At 37.7% G+C, this 13811-nt stretch overlaps 1 protein-coding gene across 17 annotated transcripts in view; it reads left to right on the plus strand.

The window, feature by feature from the left end:
* Positions 1-13811, plus strand: part of DLC1 (DLC1 Rho GTPase activating protein) — a 416411-nt gene that overhangs the window by 134214 nt on the left and 268386 nt on the right. The window contains exon 5 of one of the 17 annotated variants that reach the window (XM_068532243.1): positions 13354-13494. The exons of the other annotated variants lie outside the window; for them this stretch is intronic. Coding sequence (XP_068388344.1) covers positions 13354-13479 — 126 coding nt within the window. The 3' untranslated portion in view covers positions 13480-13494. Of the gene's footprint in view, positions 1-13353; positions 13495-13811 lie in introns of those variants that run through there. 17 annotated transcript variants of the gene reach the window in all.

Genomic DNA, 13811 nt, shown 5'->3' on the forward strand with positions numbered 1-13811 from the left:
CGAAGAATGCGAGGGAGCCCCAGCGATTTCCACAGAAACCCATGCAGAAGGGGCCGCATGAACACAGCGGGACTGATGGGGAGGCTCTTGGAACAAAGGGCAGCCAAATGACCTCTGATCGGAGGTGAATCGGAGACAGTGGTCTGGAAGGAGTGAGGCCCATGCAACTGATTTTCCCCAAGCCCAAGAATGGGCGTACAGTTTCACTTGCATCTTGAGAGAGCACTTGAATGAGTAGAAAGAGAGATAAGACCCAGTCATGGACCAAAATTCACATCCTCTGCAGTTGAGCAGTTTCTGCACTTTTTTATTCATTCTCTTCCAGTGTGTGCTCTGAGCTTAGGAGGAGGAACACTGAAATATAAGTCATGGCATCTAAATTCTATCCCCAGCTCTTCAGTTAATTATTTGGGGGGATGTTGTCTGGGCCTCAGTTTATTAATCCTCAAAATGAGGGGTTATCATTCATACCATCATGGTGTTAACACTCACACACCTCCCAACAGCCCACAAAGAACCTTGCAGAGGCCACAGGCTCCATGAGGCCGAGGCCACGTCTACTCTTGATCACCATCACATAGACCACACTTGGAAAGTGTCAGCATCATAGTGAATGCTCAGTGAATGTGCGTTAAATGAATTAAATTCGTCATCACCACAATCCATGAAGCAGCTAAAAACAGAGCTGTCCTGGCTGCAGCAACATGGCACCTCCTACTTCAGCTGCCCTCTGCACCCTGGTGTCCCAGTGGGGGGAACGCCAGGACTGCAGGAAACCCCCTGTGAACACCACTGGACTGGACATAGAGGCTTCTCCTCTACAAATCATAGCTCTATGGTCCTCATGCAGCACACGTTGAAGTGTAGAAATTAATCTGGTTTGGCCCCCATTCACCTGACTGGAAGATCACTTTTCCCCACTTCACCCTCTACTTCAAAGTCTTGGTCTTTAAACCTTCTTGCTGGTACCATTTCCCCCCTCCTTCGCAGAAGATGAAAGCATTTTTCCAGACAGGCCTGCTGTGAGTGACTTCATGGAAATGAATATCTTGTGTCCCTAATGTGCCTCTCACACGAGGAACTTCTTGTATTTATTTATTTTTAAGAATAGGGCTGGGAGGTTGACGTTTCCATTAGCAGTTGAGTGATATTTTTTTAAAATAAAAACCCTTCTCCTCGGTGAGACATGCCTCACATTCCCGTCTCCCCACTTCAGGCAGTTATGTGCTACTAAATATGCAGTGGAAATGACACATGTCTGGAAACCCAGCAGCAACACCGTCTCAAGGCTGCTTGCTCGGTGCTATACAATGAAGGTGCTGTAGGAGGTTAATTGAGGAAGGCAGACTCCTGGACTCTCAAAGCGACATGTGTGGCACCTTATGCATTTGAATCCGATGTACTCCAAGGCACCTTTTGTTTGAGGGCTGATCACACCTATAGCAGGATGAAGGCACAGAATCACTGACCTTCCAGAGGATCCTGGAAACATCTTAGTGTCTTCAGGTGAACTGAGACCAGTAAGTCCTCCTACAAGGGAGGATAATACACCACAAAAGGGGATGGATCAGCTCCTCCTACATAACCTTGGGTATCAGCAAGCCACGTAGGACTTGACTGATTGGATTCTATGGCCCAGTGTGCCCCTAATTCCAAAGGACAGAGGTAATCAGTTTAACTCAAAGTAATTTTCCTCAATTTATGTCAACGAATGTATTCCTACAGGGTACTCTCTTGACCTATGTGAAAGCTAGTAATAGGATAGAGGTTGTGAAATGGAAATTAAAAATGGAATTGGATGGCTAAGGATTATACTAATGGAATGCAGATTGGATTAAATGTAAATTAAGTATCAGAACAGGAGGACATTTGTCCCAGTTGAAGAAATTGTTGAAAGTCTTTGGGCACTGATTTATCATCCGATCTCAAACACACCAAGTTTAATCCTCGGCAAAATATGAGGTTAATTAAGCATGAGGGGAAAACTTTTCAATTACCTTTTAACAAGCTCAAAAGAGATTCGTAGGCAACAATTAGTTCTTATTGTTTTGATGGTTTACAGATAAATGAATTAGAAATACGAGATGATTTTTCTTAAAATATACTTGGTTTTATTTAATTAGAGAAAAGGTGTTTAGTTAGTTTTGACTGATTTTTGAAAGGTTTGGAAAGAAGTCTTTAGTATGTGATAAATTTAAAAATCACCTAACCCTATGCCAAAAAGGGAATCTATGTAAGCTTAGAGATTTTTGTGCCAGTACTTAGGGCCACCAGGCACAAGGGGAGCTAAGAGTGGCATAACCCAGAGACCTGGAAACTTAAAAACAATGCTTGACTTGCGAGGAGGGAAGCAAACTGGGTGGGGCAAATCTGAAGAAAAAGCTGATGGGCTGGCATTCCATGCAGAGTGCAGAGTGTCATCTGAGAATCTGAGTCAGAAACCACTTTATTAGTGTTCTCTGGCTTCCTCTGAGCTCTTGCCTTTTCTCTAAAGCTGGAGGCTAGCCCTATATTATCCAAGATCTGGAAGGAGAGATCTTGGAGGAATTAAAGGAGGATATAAAAGCAAATATGTGAGCAAAATACACACCTGCACGTGCATACACATACACATGCACACGCGCGCCTCTCCTTGCTAACACTCAACGTCATAATTAACGAAGAAGCCACTGTAGGAATTTCTTCCAAATTTCAGAGAACTTCTTAGAGTGTAGAAAGAGTTAAGAGAGTATGTACCTTTGTACCTGGTTTCCTTTAGCCAAGTCAAGCAAATGCCACACAAGCATACAGCTTTGTTCTTGATTGTTCAAGTTGTTGTTTTGGTGCCAGATACAAAGAGATCCAAACGAAATCCGATTTTGCAATCACCAAACACTAGAAATATTTGAGGTTGCTTGGTGAAGTTAGATTTTGTTGGTACTGCAATGCTATTGAAAAATAAAGTTGTAGGATTCTTTTGCATGGTAGTAGGTTTGTTTGGTTTGGTTTTTGCTTTTGATCTTATGAGGAGAACACACGAAAATGACTAATGTGCTTAGTTTCTACATCATTGTAAAGCAATTTACAGTAATTTATTCTTTGCCTCTCCCATGCCTTTTGTGGAATAGAAAGAGCAATGACTTGGGATAAGAACTAGGTTCAATTTCTGGTTCTGTCACCAGCTTTATGATCTTGAACTAATTTCTTATCTGAGCTTCAAGCCTATTTATCCATAAAATAGGGATAGTTGTACGTAGTTCTCATGGTTACCATGAAGTTTAACGGAAAGTGCAAATGTAAATGCTTAGCATTCATTTATCCAATGACACCTATTAGGTTCTCACAATGTGCACGCTATGGGGCTACAGTGCAGAACCAGACAAAGCAAAGACTCTGCCCTTAGGAAACACATATTCAAGTGCGAGACAGATAACAAACTACAAAGAAATCCAAAGTCGGATACTTACAGGTTAGTTCCACGGGCTCTCATTCATAGATCTTAACAGAATTAGGATTTTGCAATGATTTATGAGAGTGTATGAGTCATGTTTCTATCCCCTACTAAAGTGTAGGCTCCTGGTGGTCGAGACCAACTATTGTATGCCATTAGCATGCACAGAGTAGGCAGATATGCGTAATTCCAGAAAAAAGGAATGACTGCATTGTGATAAGGGGAAAAAATTGAAAAAAAATAGAGGTAAGAGGGAGTAAATCTTTTGGTAGGGTAGTCTAGAAAGGCCTCTCTAGGATGCTGTAATACTTGAATGATGAGAAGAAGCCATCCATGTGGATGAAAAGAGCCAGAAGAGGAGAGGTCTAGATAGGAAATATCCAGAGCAAAGGCCCTGAGACAGGAAAGTGTGTGGAATGTTTGGGGAACGGGAAGGGGCCAGCAGTGAGGTCACACAGGGCCTACAGACTATGGTAAGTTTGAGTTTTATTCTAAACGTAATGTAAGTTCCTTTCCCTCTTCCACACCTCCCCTTGTTTGTAGTTTTGTTTTAGTAAGAAGATTAACATACATTTAAAAAATAGGCAACAATACTAGAGGACAGATAATTAATCATGGATTATGAGAAACAGATGTGCCTGTTCAAAAATGGAAGAGTTGTGAGGTAATGCATCCAGGAAAGGTGAACCTATATCCGAGTTTACCTCTCACCTAAGGCTTAGCCTTGAGATGATTATGTTATCAGGTGCTTGGCTCCCACTTTAGAGAGTACCCAGAAATCTGACTGCACCAAGACAAGTGTTCTAATTTCACACTTTGGTGCCTCCACTCTGGAGGATGTCGAGGAAATTTTTCCAAGCCAGACTATTTACAATGCTCCCGAACACAGACTGTTTCTCCAGTTTTACTGGTTAACTTCCAGCAAGTCATTGAATCTTCACTGCTCAGCTTCTGCATCCTTTAGTGTCACTGAGTTCATCTTCCCTGAAAATTTTATCCTCAGCTTCTAGATTGATTCCGCAGACTAGATGAACTTAGTTTGTGCTAATTCATCTTTGCCCTGTAAGCAGCTTCAGTTTAAGCCACTGCTTAATACTTTTTTCCTTATGGGCAAGAAACTGGCAAGTTCTGCTGATTTTCTCAAATGCTTAGTAGTTGACAGTCTACTGTGTCCAGTGACTCTGGCTCCGAGTTTGGATTTACTTCTTTGGTTTTAGGACATTTTCCATTCATCCATCTTCTTCCTGCCTTGACTGTTGGAGGTCTATCTTAGCTTGGCATTCAAATCATTACCTGGCCCATTGCCCAGCATCCAAGGCCATGACTTCCTTGTAGAAGATTACTGATAAATGGGATGGATGAGGAGAACTCTTGGGCAGCAATACCAATGTCAGCTTCTTGAGTTCTGCCTTGAGCAAGAAGCTTGAGGCTACTCCTTCCTCAGGGAAATTTGATTTCGGTAGGGGAAGTTTGCCAAAAAGTTCCTAGATAATTTGTCTGGAATTTTCTTTGAAATATGCAAGATAATGATATGTAATGGAGATTTTTTTTAAGGTAGGTTACTTCTTTAAAATGATACCTGAAATGTATATTAAATGACATTGAAAAATATTGTGTTGTAATGTAAAATAAAAAAGAGAAGGAATATAATACTGTGTATGCAGCATAAGCCCCACCATGTAAAACAATTAGCATACAAAGACGAAACAAACCAAACTGTTGACGATGTTTATATCTGGGCGGTGAGATTATGGATTGTTTTAAATTACTATTTTCTTCACAGTTTTCTGCATTCAATAATTTTTAGAGACACGGATTACTTGTATAATCAGAAAAATTACACTATTTATAAAAGAAAACACATTATGCAACCAGAACGCACAGGATGAGTGTCATCCTCCTAATTCTTTGTGGTCCTCAACCTGGGACACGTTAGAATTAACTGGGGGAAAAATAAATAAAAATAGACAAAGGGGGCTGGAGGAAACTTTTGGAGGTGATGGATATGTGTGTGACCTTGATGGTGGTGATGGCTTCAGGGTTGTATACTTATCTCCAAAGTCATCAGTTATAAACATTAACTATGTACAGCTCTGTGTATGTCATACTTCAGTAAAGTGAGATTTTTAAAAAAATAATTAACAGAAGAACGTTTAACACTTCCAGTTCCCAAGCTGAACCTTGTATAAATTAAATCAGAAACAGAAACCCAGGCATCAGTATTGTTTAAGTTTCCAGGTGATTTCAAAGTGCAGCCAGGATTTAAAACCACTGTTAGACTAATTAGATAGCTTAGGTCAGTGGTTTGCAACCCTGACTGCAATTAGAATCTCCAGGGGAGCTTTTATAATACCAACGTATGTATGGTCCCTAACCCCAGGTTCTGATTTTAATTGGTTTGTAGTGGGGCCCTGGAAATAGTATGTTTTAAAATTTCCCAAGTGATTCTGATGTACACACACCCCCTTAGGTAAATTAACACGCATCGCGTGCATATTCACCCTGGGCAAGGAAGGCCCTGTGCTGAGTGTCTTATGTGCATTTAATTCTCAAAATAATCCAGTGAGGTGGGCTTTATTATCCTCATTTTACAGAAGAGGAAACTAGGACTCAAGAGACATACAATAAATTGCTCAAGGCAACACAGCTCATTTGAACCCAGGTTGTTCTGTCTCCCGTGGGGATAGGCAAAGAATGTATTCTCTCCAGTTCTGGGAGGATGCTTTCTAAGTAGCCTAATGGAGAACCCAGCTTACCCACTTTTAAAATGTTGATACAGTAGCTCTTCATAAGTTTTGCCTTTAGCAGTTGTCCCATTCCTGTCAAACTCCATCAAGTGTAAACACATCTGCAGTTTGCTACGCATTTCTGTTTATTCTTTCCATGATGCCTAAATAGTATTAGTTTAATTTCATGTATGTTTTGGTACATATTGTAATGCTTTAGAACTTAAACTTCCTACTTGTTAAAAGTTATAACAGCATCTCATTGCTTAACTTTATGTCACTGTCCAACGTCTCTCCTGAAATCGTGGCATGGTTGATATTTTTATTTTATTTTTTATCATTTTTTTGGTAATAAACAGTTAAGAATATTTTGAGAATTCCTTAAAGAATTTTGCAAAACTCCTTAGACAATTGAAAGCACTCTTGGATGTCACAAAACCAGTTTTTGGATTGCTGTTCCACACAAATTTCAACATCACTGGATTTGCTGAGATTTCCTCTCTGATGTTGTATTTAGAATAAGTTGTGTTTTGCTAAACCGGTTGAAAGAAAAATTCACCTCTTCCAATAGTAGCAATTACCCCTGACCTCAAGCGGAGCTGCAGGTGCACTTGGACAGCAGAACTGGGCCGTTTTCATTTATAATCTGAGTCTCAGGTCTTGAAGTAAAACTCATTTGCCCAGATTTACATAGCATTACCTGAGCATAACATTACCCAGTAAAGCCAAATTGATGGGTTAAGGATACAAAATAAGCCACTTCAGTTGCCAGGAATTCCAGATCAGCTTATGGGCCAGGTTTTGTGAGACAGCAGAGAGGACAGAGAACAAATACTGTTTAAAGAGACAATTTGTAACTGTTTTCGCATAATAAAATAGGCATCACCTTTCAAATAATTTGGAAACAAATATCTTCCACAAGCTTGCAATGTACCATAGTCTTCTTTTGAGTAACTTTGTCAGTGAGTATATACAAAAAGGGAAAAGAAAGAAAATCTAAAAGTAATGGCCATCTTGTGTGCTTGGGTTCATATCAAAGGGAATCTTTTCTACTCACCACCTCTTTTTTATTTCTTTTCTCTGTTAACGTTTTCATCTGGCTCCTTCCTTAGCAGGAATTTTATGTTGTACTTTCAAGGATATTGTAACCCTGTGTTCTGTGATTATTTGGGAAAGAGAAACTATAATGGATAAAATGGGAAAATATTTAATGTTTGTTTCTTAAAAGAAAAAAAAAGTCATATTATATTTCTTTCACCTATTGTAGGCCAGAAGAAAACGAAGGAGGTAAATTAATAATAGTCTATGCTGCTAAGCAAACCCATAAGAAAGAATACTTACCAGAGAAATCAAGCACTTTTTGGAGTAAATGCAAATCAAAGGTCATCCCCCTTTCTTCGACTTGCATATTGGAAAAGAGACTTGTTCTGATAACGTCGATTTCAGTTAATTAGTAAGTTAGAATCTTCTGACTTACAGCTATTAGTTCCAGAAAAACTTAAGGTGGATAGGAGAATGTTTTTTATAGAACAAAATGTTATAGCACGATTAGCTTTAAAGATTTAACTGGGGATTTTAAGAAAGTCCTTATCTCTTTTAAGATAATACCTAGTTTATGAGAATATATACACAGGTATTTTTATAAAATGTGTACCCTAAGTGGCATTTATATTTTTTATTATCAAGTAGCCCTCTTCTAATTTCTTCTAGACATTTTTACATCTTCAGGGGATGTAAAATTTCTAATATCTTATTAATTTCTATATCTTATTAAAATAATAATTTTATTTTCTTATTAAAATTTCTAATATCTTATTACTTCTGAATATTCATACAACATTAAAAAATAGGTGTTTTTTGTCCATCTCGATTTTCATAAGACTACAACACATCTGTTGCAAAATACCTCAACTATTATAATTCCCAGGCCAAAAAAAAATTTGAAGATGAAAAGAATTGGAATTTGAATCATGAGAGGAGAATCAACCTGTCTTCTTGTAACTTTATTCAGAATTTCACAATCCTTGCTAAACCCTAAGGGAAGGGCCAAAAGCAATAAAACAGCAGAAACCCGGTAAGAATGTGCCAGAGTTCAGAGAACAATTGCCCCAGGCTTAACTTCATGACCTTTAATCTGTTTGGGGCATCAGTGATTTTTCTATACGCATCCTACAACGTGACCAAACTCAGTTCCTGCACTATTCTTCCAGTTCTTCCACAAGCCAGAGTCATAACAGTAAAATTCAAACTTGACTTTTGGTGCTGAATTCTTGGGGTAAATTTGCCCCCTGAGAAATACAACAGTTTTCTTTGTTGTGGTGTATTTGAACTATGTAGGCGTCAGACAGTGAATTAGGATGTCATGTCTAACGCAGGGAAGGACTTTTGTGAGGTTTCTCTGACTTATGTTTATGAAATGCTTTGCCCTCGACGACCTTCCAGAACGCTAAAATAAGTATCTGAAGAGTGAAGTGTGATCTAGGAATAAGAAGAACATTAATCAGGAAGTCAGGAGACCCAGATTTCCGTTATTGACATATCATTTATGAGCCACATGACCTTCAGAAGGGAAGTTTGGAAATCATTTATTAAGGTCCTATACTAAGCTCATAATTTAATGAAGAATGTAAATTAACACAGATTACTTTTACGTAATTCAAGAAGTGATATGCAAGCATTTGGAAAAATTCTAAAGAGACAGAGAGAAGTGAATAATCAATTGTGTTTGGGCAGTGCAGACAGACTTGTCTTGAGAGATTTCAATCAGGACTTTGAAAAGTAGTTGCCAAGTAATCTGGTATGGTGAAAATATACAGTGCAGGAGAAGGAAGGACAATTTAGATAAAATGTAAATTGAAGCAAATTGTGAAAGACTTTGACTAACTTGCTAGGAATTTGGGCAACTCAAGCTCTTTGACCTAAATTTCCTCATCTTTAAATAAAGGAATTGGACTGAGTGACTTCTGAGTTCATGGCCAGGTCTAAAAGTCTAAACAAGATGACATTAAAAAGTTCAAGAGGAAATGCCTTGTGTGATATCTGGCCAAATGATATCAATTCCTGTAAAGATAATGCCAAGTCAGTAACTATTACTCCAAACTCCAGAAAAATAACTTCCCCTGCATCATAGTAACAGTGCTTAATTGAAAAAAAAGATTTCTTTTTTTAATGAATCAGTACTAGTTTGTGTAATACACACCAAAAGAAGTCTTTCCAGGGCTTCAAGTTGTATTACTTAAAATGTTATTCTAGAATGATAAAGCTACGAACTGCATTGGGTGCCCCAAAATTCATATCTTGAAGCCCTAACCCTCAATGTGACTGTATTTAGAATATTGAAGTAATTTAGGTTAAATGAAGTCATAAGGGTGGGGCCCTGATTCGATAGGATTAGTGTCTCTATTGGAGGAGACAAGAGAGCTTGCTGTCTTCCCTTATGTATTCAGAGGACAGCCCATGTGAGGGTGCAGCAAGGTGGCCATCTGTTAAGCCAGGAAGAGAGTCGGTACCAGGAATCAAATCTGCTGGACCTTGATCTTGAACTACTAGCCTCCAGAACAGTGAGGAGTAAATTTCAGTTCTTTAAGCCACCCAGCCTATGGTATTTTGTTATGCAGCCCATGCTGACTAATACAGGTAACCAATAAATGATTATGTGCTGTGGGATAGATTTTTTTTAAGTTTCATTTCAGATAGCAAAGTGTTTTTAAAATGTGATTGCAATATTTAGAATATTTGAATTATTCTTTATGGTAATGGTCAGTCTCTAGAAAATAACATATTTTAACTGATGTGCAACAATATGATGATTATAAATAACAACCCTCCCAATGATGTCTTATTTCATTTGAAATGAGAACAGTCATTGATTTCATCAATGATTTATCAAAATCATTGATTTTCTAATTTTTCTACATATCTGAACTTTTTCAGTGAGCTAAATATTAAACATGCTATGTGGCTAATGAACTCGGTGCATAAATGAATTTCAAACCAAACGTGTTCAATTTTCAGTTTTCTTTTTTCTACTTCTAAAGGAGTTCTGTTTATATTCATACCTATACTAAAAGCTCTGGTCATTATTTTTGGTGTTCACTCAGTATGAATCTTTTCACAACTGCTTAGTGCCAGATACTGCATTGGGCCCTGGGAATAGACAAAGGTGAAGATGATAGACCCATTCCCCGTTCTCGCTAAGCTCACGAGTCAAGCCCATATGACAATGAAACTGGAAGTGATGGACAATAAAATATGTTAAGGGCTATGATAGAAGTGCAAGTTGCTGTGGGAGCCTGTAGCAAGATCATCTAACTAGTTAGAAGGGCCAGTAAAGGCTTCCTAGAAAAAGTTTTATTTAAGCAAAGCCTGGAAGGAGGTCGGCATATATAAGGTAGCAGTAACTATGTCAAATGAAGAAAGTTGAATCAGTAGGAATTAGCCAAGCAAAGAAGCAGAGTATGAGCTTTTAGGCAGAGTAAACATCATGTTCAAAGGTCTGAGGTGGAAGAGCATTGCCAATTACAATAACAAAAAGAAGTTCAGTGTGGCTGAAGGGCAGAATCCCAAGATGCTGAAACACAGAGAAGCAGGGATCCAGGGACAAATCCATTAGCCTGTTTTACTCTTGACCTTCCCTGAGTAAATCGAGAACTGTGCCTCTGACTATGCACTGTAGAACATCAGCATTGGAAGGGCTTTAGGAAAACAAGCTTTTGTTGTTTTAAGTAAACAAGCAGTAAAAGGTTGTGAAACCTTTCACAGGTTTTATATATGAGTTCAAACATATTTTTTCCATCTGACTCAGAAGAAATGCCACATATGTAGTTGAGGAAAAGAATTCTTTAGATGGTCTGAAACCCCTGACCAGAATGCCCATCTCCACTTCCTCTCCCTGGGAGTTCCTCTTCCAAGAACTGGACAGGGCAAGCCTCCCCTTGGTTTAACTCATGTAGCCTGTCTGGTTTGTAGCCTCAAAGAGCAAAGCCACCCTGGCCACCATTCAGGGCAAAGTGATCTATGTTAACAAGGACAACTTAGAAGGCAGAATATCATCTGGGACATGAAAATTATATAGTATCTTTGGGGGAAAAAGGGCTTAATTTTCTAATAAAACGAATTTACTGTGGGGCTTTGTTGTTTTGCTAAGATGGATTTTTCTTTAAGTAGATGTCTGTGCATTTCGGCTTTTGTCTATCCTCTCTACAGAACGAGCAGATTACTTGGGTGAGTTAGAATACTGGTATTACTGATAGGTGTGGAGTCAGTGTTGTAAATGTTCTGGCCACAAATTTAATTTATTTTTTTCCAAAATCATAGTTATCACAATTGGCTAATGATTCTTCTTCCCCAAAAGACAATGTACCATATACATATTAATGACAAAATAATGACTGGGCTAACAGATTATTATTTTATTTATTTAAAGCAAATTCACATAGGGAGCTTCCTAAACAAAAGGATCCCCCTATATTTCCTTTTCCATCTGATGGCTTTCTAGGTATGCATATGTGAATATAAGCCTATGTTCACAGCACACGTGTGTCACGTGAGTGCACACACACACACACACACACACACACACACACACGTATCACAGGTAACAGTGACCTGCCTTTTAATTGAAAAGTGTTTTTAAACAATTTTCTTAACGCAACTACCCCAAGAAGCTAAAACTTAAAAATAAATCCTTGTTTAACAGGACATAGACTTTATTTTAAATGAAGACTCGTGAGTATTTTCTCATGCAGTGTCTTGTTGATAGTCTCTTAAAAGACTATCAATATTTCAAATGTATGTCCTTATTAAAATAAGTATTTTCATATTACTGTCCTATAGATATAATAAAAGTTAAAAGTCTAGGTGCAAAATATGTCCCCAAGAAGAGCTATTACCCATCTCTACAAATCTCTAAATGAATCATGTTTTGAATTGGAGAATAAAGGAGGACTTTCCAACTGTTTAGATTTGATAAAAAATTACTCAGCTTTAACTATAGTTCTGGACAATTTGTTTAGGCATCAAACTCATCTCTACTGTTATATATTTTTCACTTCACTTTGAAAAATGAAAGGACCAATATGCTTATCCACGCATGAGTGAGGATTCTGCTTTTTAAAGGAGGACAAAATAATTCATCTAATATTACAAAGCAGTGGTTAATGCTTAGCCAGTGGTAAATATTTATTTGACCTCGTTCTTATCTCCTTGTTATCCCACATCACACCAAACAATGTCTCTTAATGGAAATGTTAAAAATCAAAAGCCAGCGTATCGGTTCATAAAATCCTTGAGACCGTACAGATCCTTTCATCTCAAGCACAGAAGTCTACAGACGAGGAAACTGAAGCCAGGAAAGGGGGTGATCTCCCACCCTAGGGCTTCCACGTGTAACTTGAGTAGGAACTTAGTAGCATAGCAGGATTGGAAGGCAGACAGTCTGGCTCCAAGACCTGCCTTCAGCTGCAGTGCTCCATTGCCTCTTTCTAGTTCCATTAATGTTTTACATTTTTTAAATCATAAAGCTCTCTCTGCATAACTTCCTTTTATCTCTTTATAAGCATATGGAGCCATTCAGCATATAATGGGAAACACACTCTATGTGTAATAGGCAACAAAATTAATTACTAATAAAGATTTATTGATCTCTTAACAGTGTGCAAAGCACTCTATAGATGTTTTTGAGAGCATGAGAACTGACAGTAAAATAATGATACTAAAATTTTTATTTTACTCTTTATACTTTCCTGTGTTTTCTACAAGCAGTGTCTGGCATATATGAATTAAACATTTCTTGAATGAATGGATATATGTTATTATATGCCATGAAAATGAATTTAATTTAAAATAAGAAATGTCAAATCAAATCACTAAAATATAAACTACTAAAACCAGTTTGTTTTGGAATTTCTTTTGAGAAATATGTCAGAACATAGATATCCACAAAAATATTATTTTTCTAAGTCAGGGGTCAGCAAATTTTTCTATAAAGTGTCAAATAGCAAATATTTTAGGTTTTGCAGGCCATTTGGTCTCTGCCACAACTACTCAATTCTGCTGTTATATTGCAAAAGCAGCGTGGACAATACATAAAGCAATGTACGTGGTTGTGTTCCAATAACATTTTACTTCTGGATACTAAAATTTCAATTTCATATAATTTTCATGTGCCACAATATATTCTCTTTTGTTGTTTTTCAGACATCAAAAACTGTAACTTACAGGCTGTACAAAAACTGGAGAGAATGGATTTGGGTCAAAGGCAGAGCATACACCTCCTTTTTTAGTGATCATATTGGAAAAGTGAACATTACCGTGATAGTATAGCATGACATCAGTGGTAAAATACCTGGATTTGGGACTGAATCCCAACTCTGTTTCCTAGTCTGTGACATTAGTTTCTTAAATTCTTTTTGCTTTAGTTTCTTCATTTATAAAATGAGGATAATAATAGTACCTTCCTCATTAATGCACACAAAGAACTTAAATGATGCTTGGTATATAATAAATACTATGTTTGTGTATGTATGTTTACTAAATAAATAACCTCATTGTTTAAAAGTATTTGGGACTCCTTCAGAAAGACATTCAAAGCCAATTTACAAATCATGGAAAAAAACGTCATTATATTATCATTACCTTATTCATGAAAACTGTTC

Source organism: Eschrichtius robustus, chromosome 21 (genome assembly GCF_028021215.1).
Source record: "Eschrichtius robustus isolate mEscRob2 chromosome 21, mEscRob2.pri, whole genome shotgun sequence".
NCBI classification, from domain to species: domain Eukaryota; kingdom Metazoa; phylum Chordata; class Mammalia; order Artiodactyla; family Eschrichtiidae; genus Eschrichtius; species Eschrichtius robustus.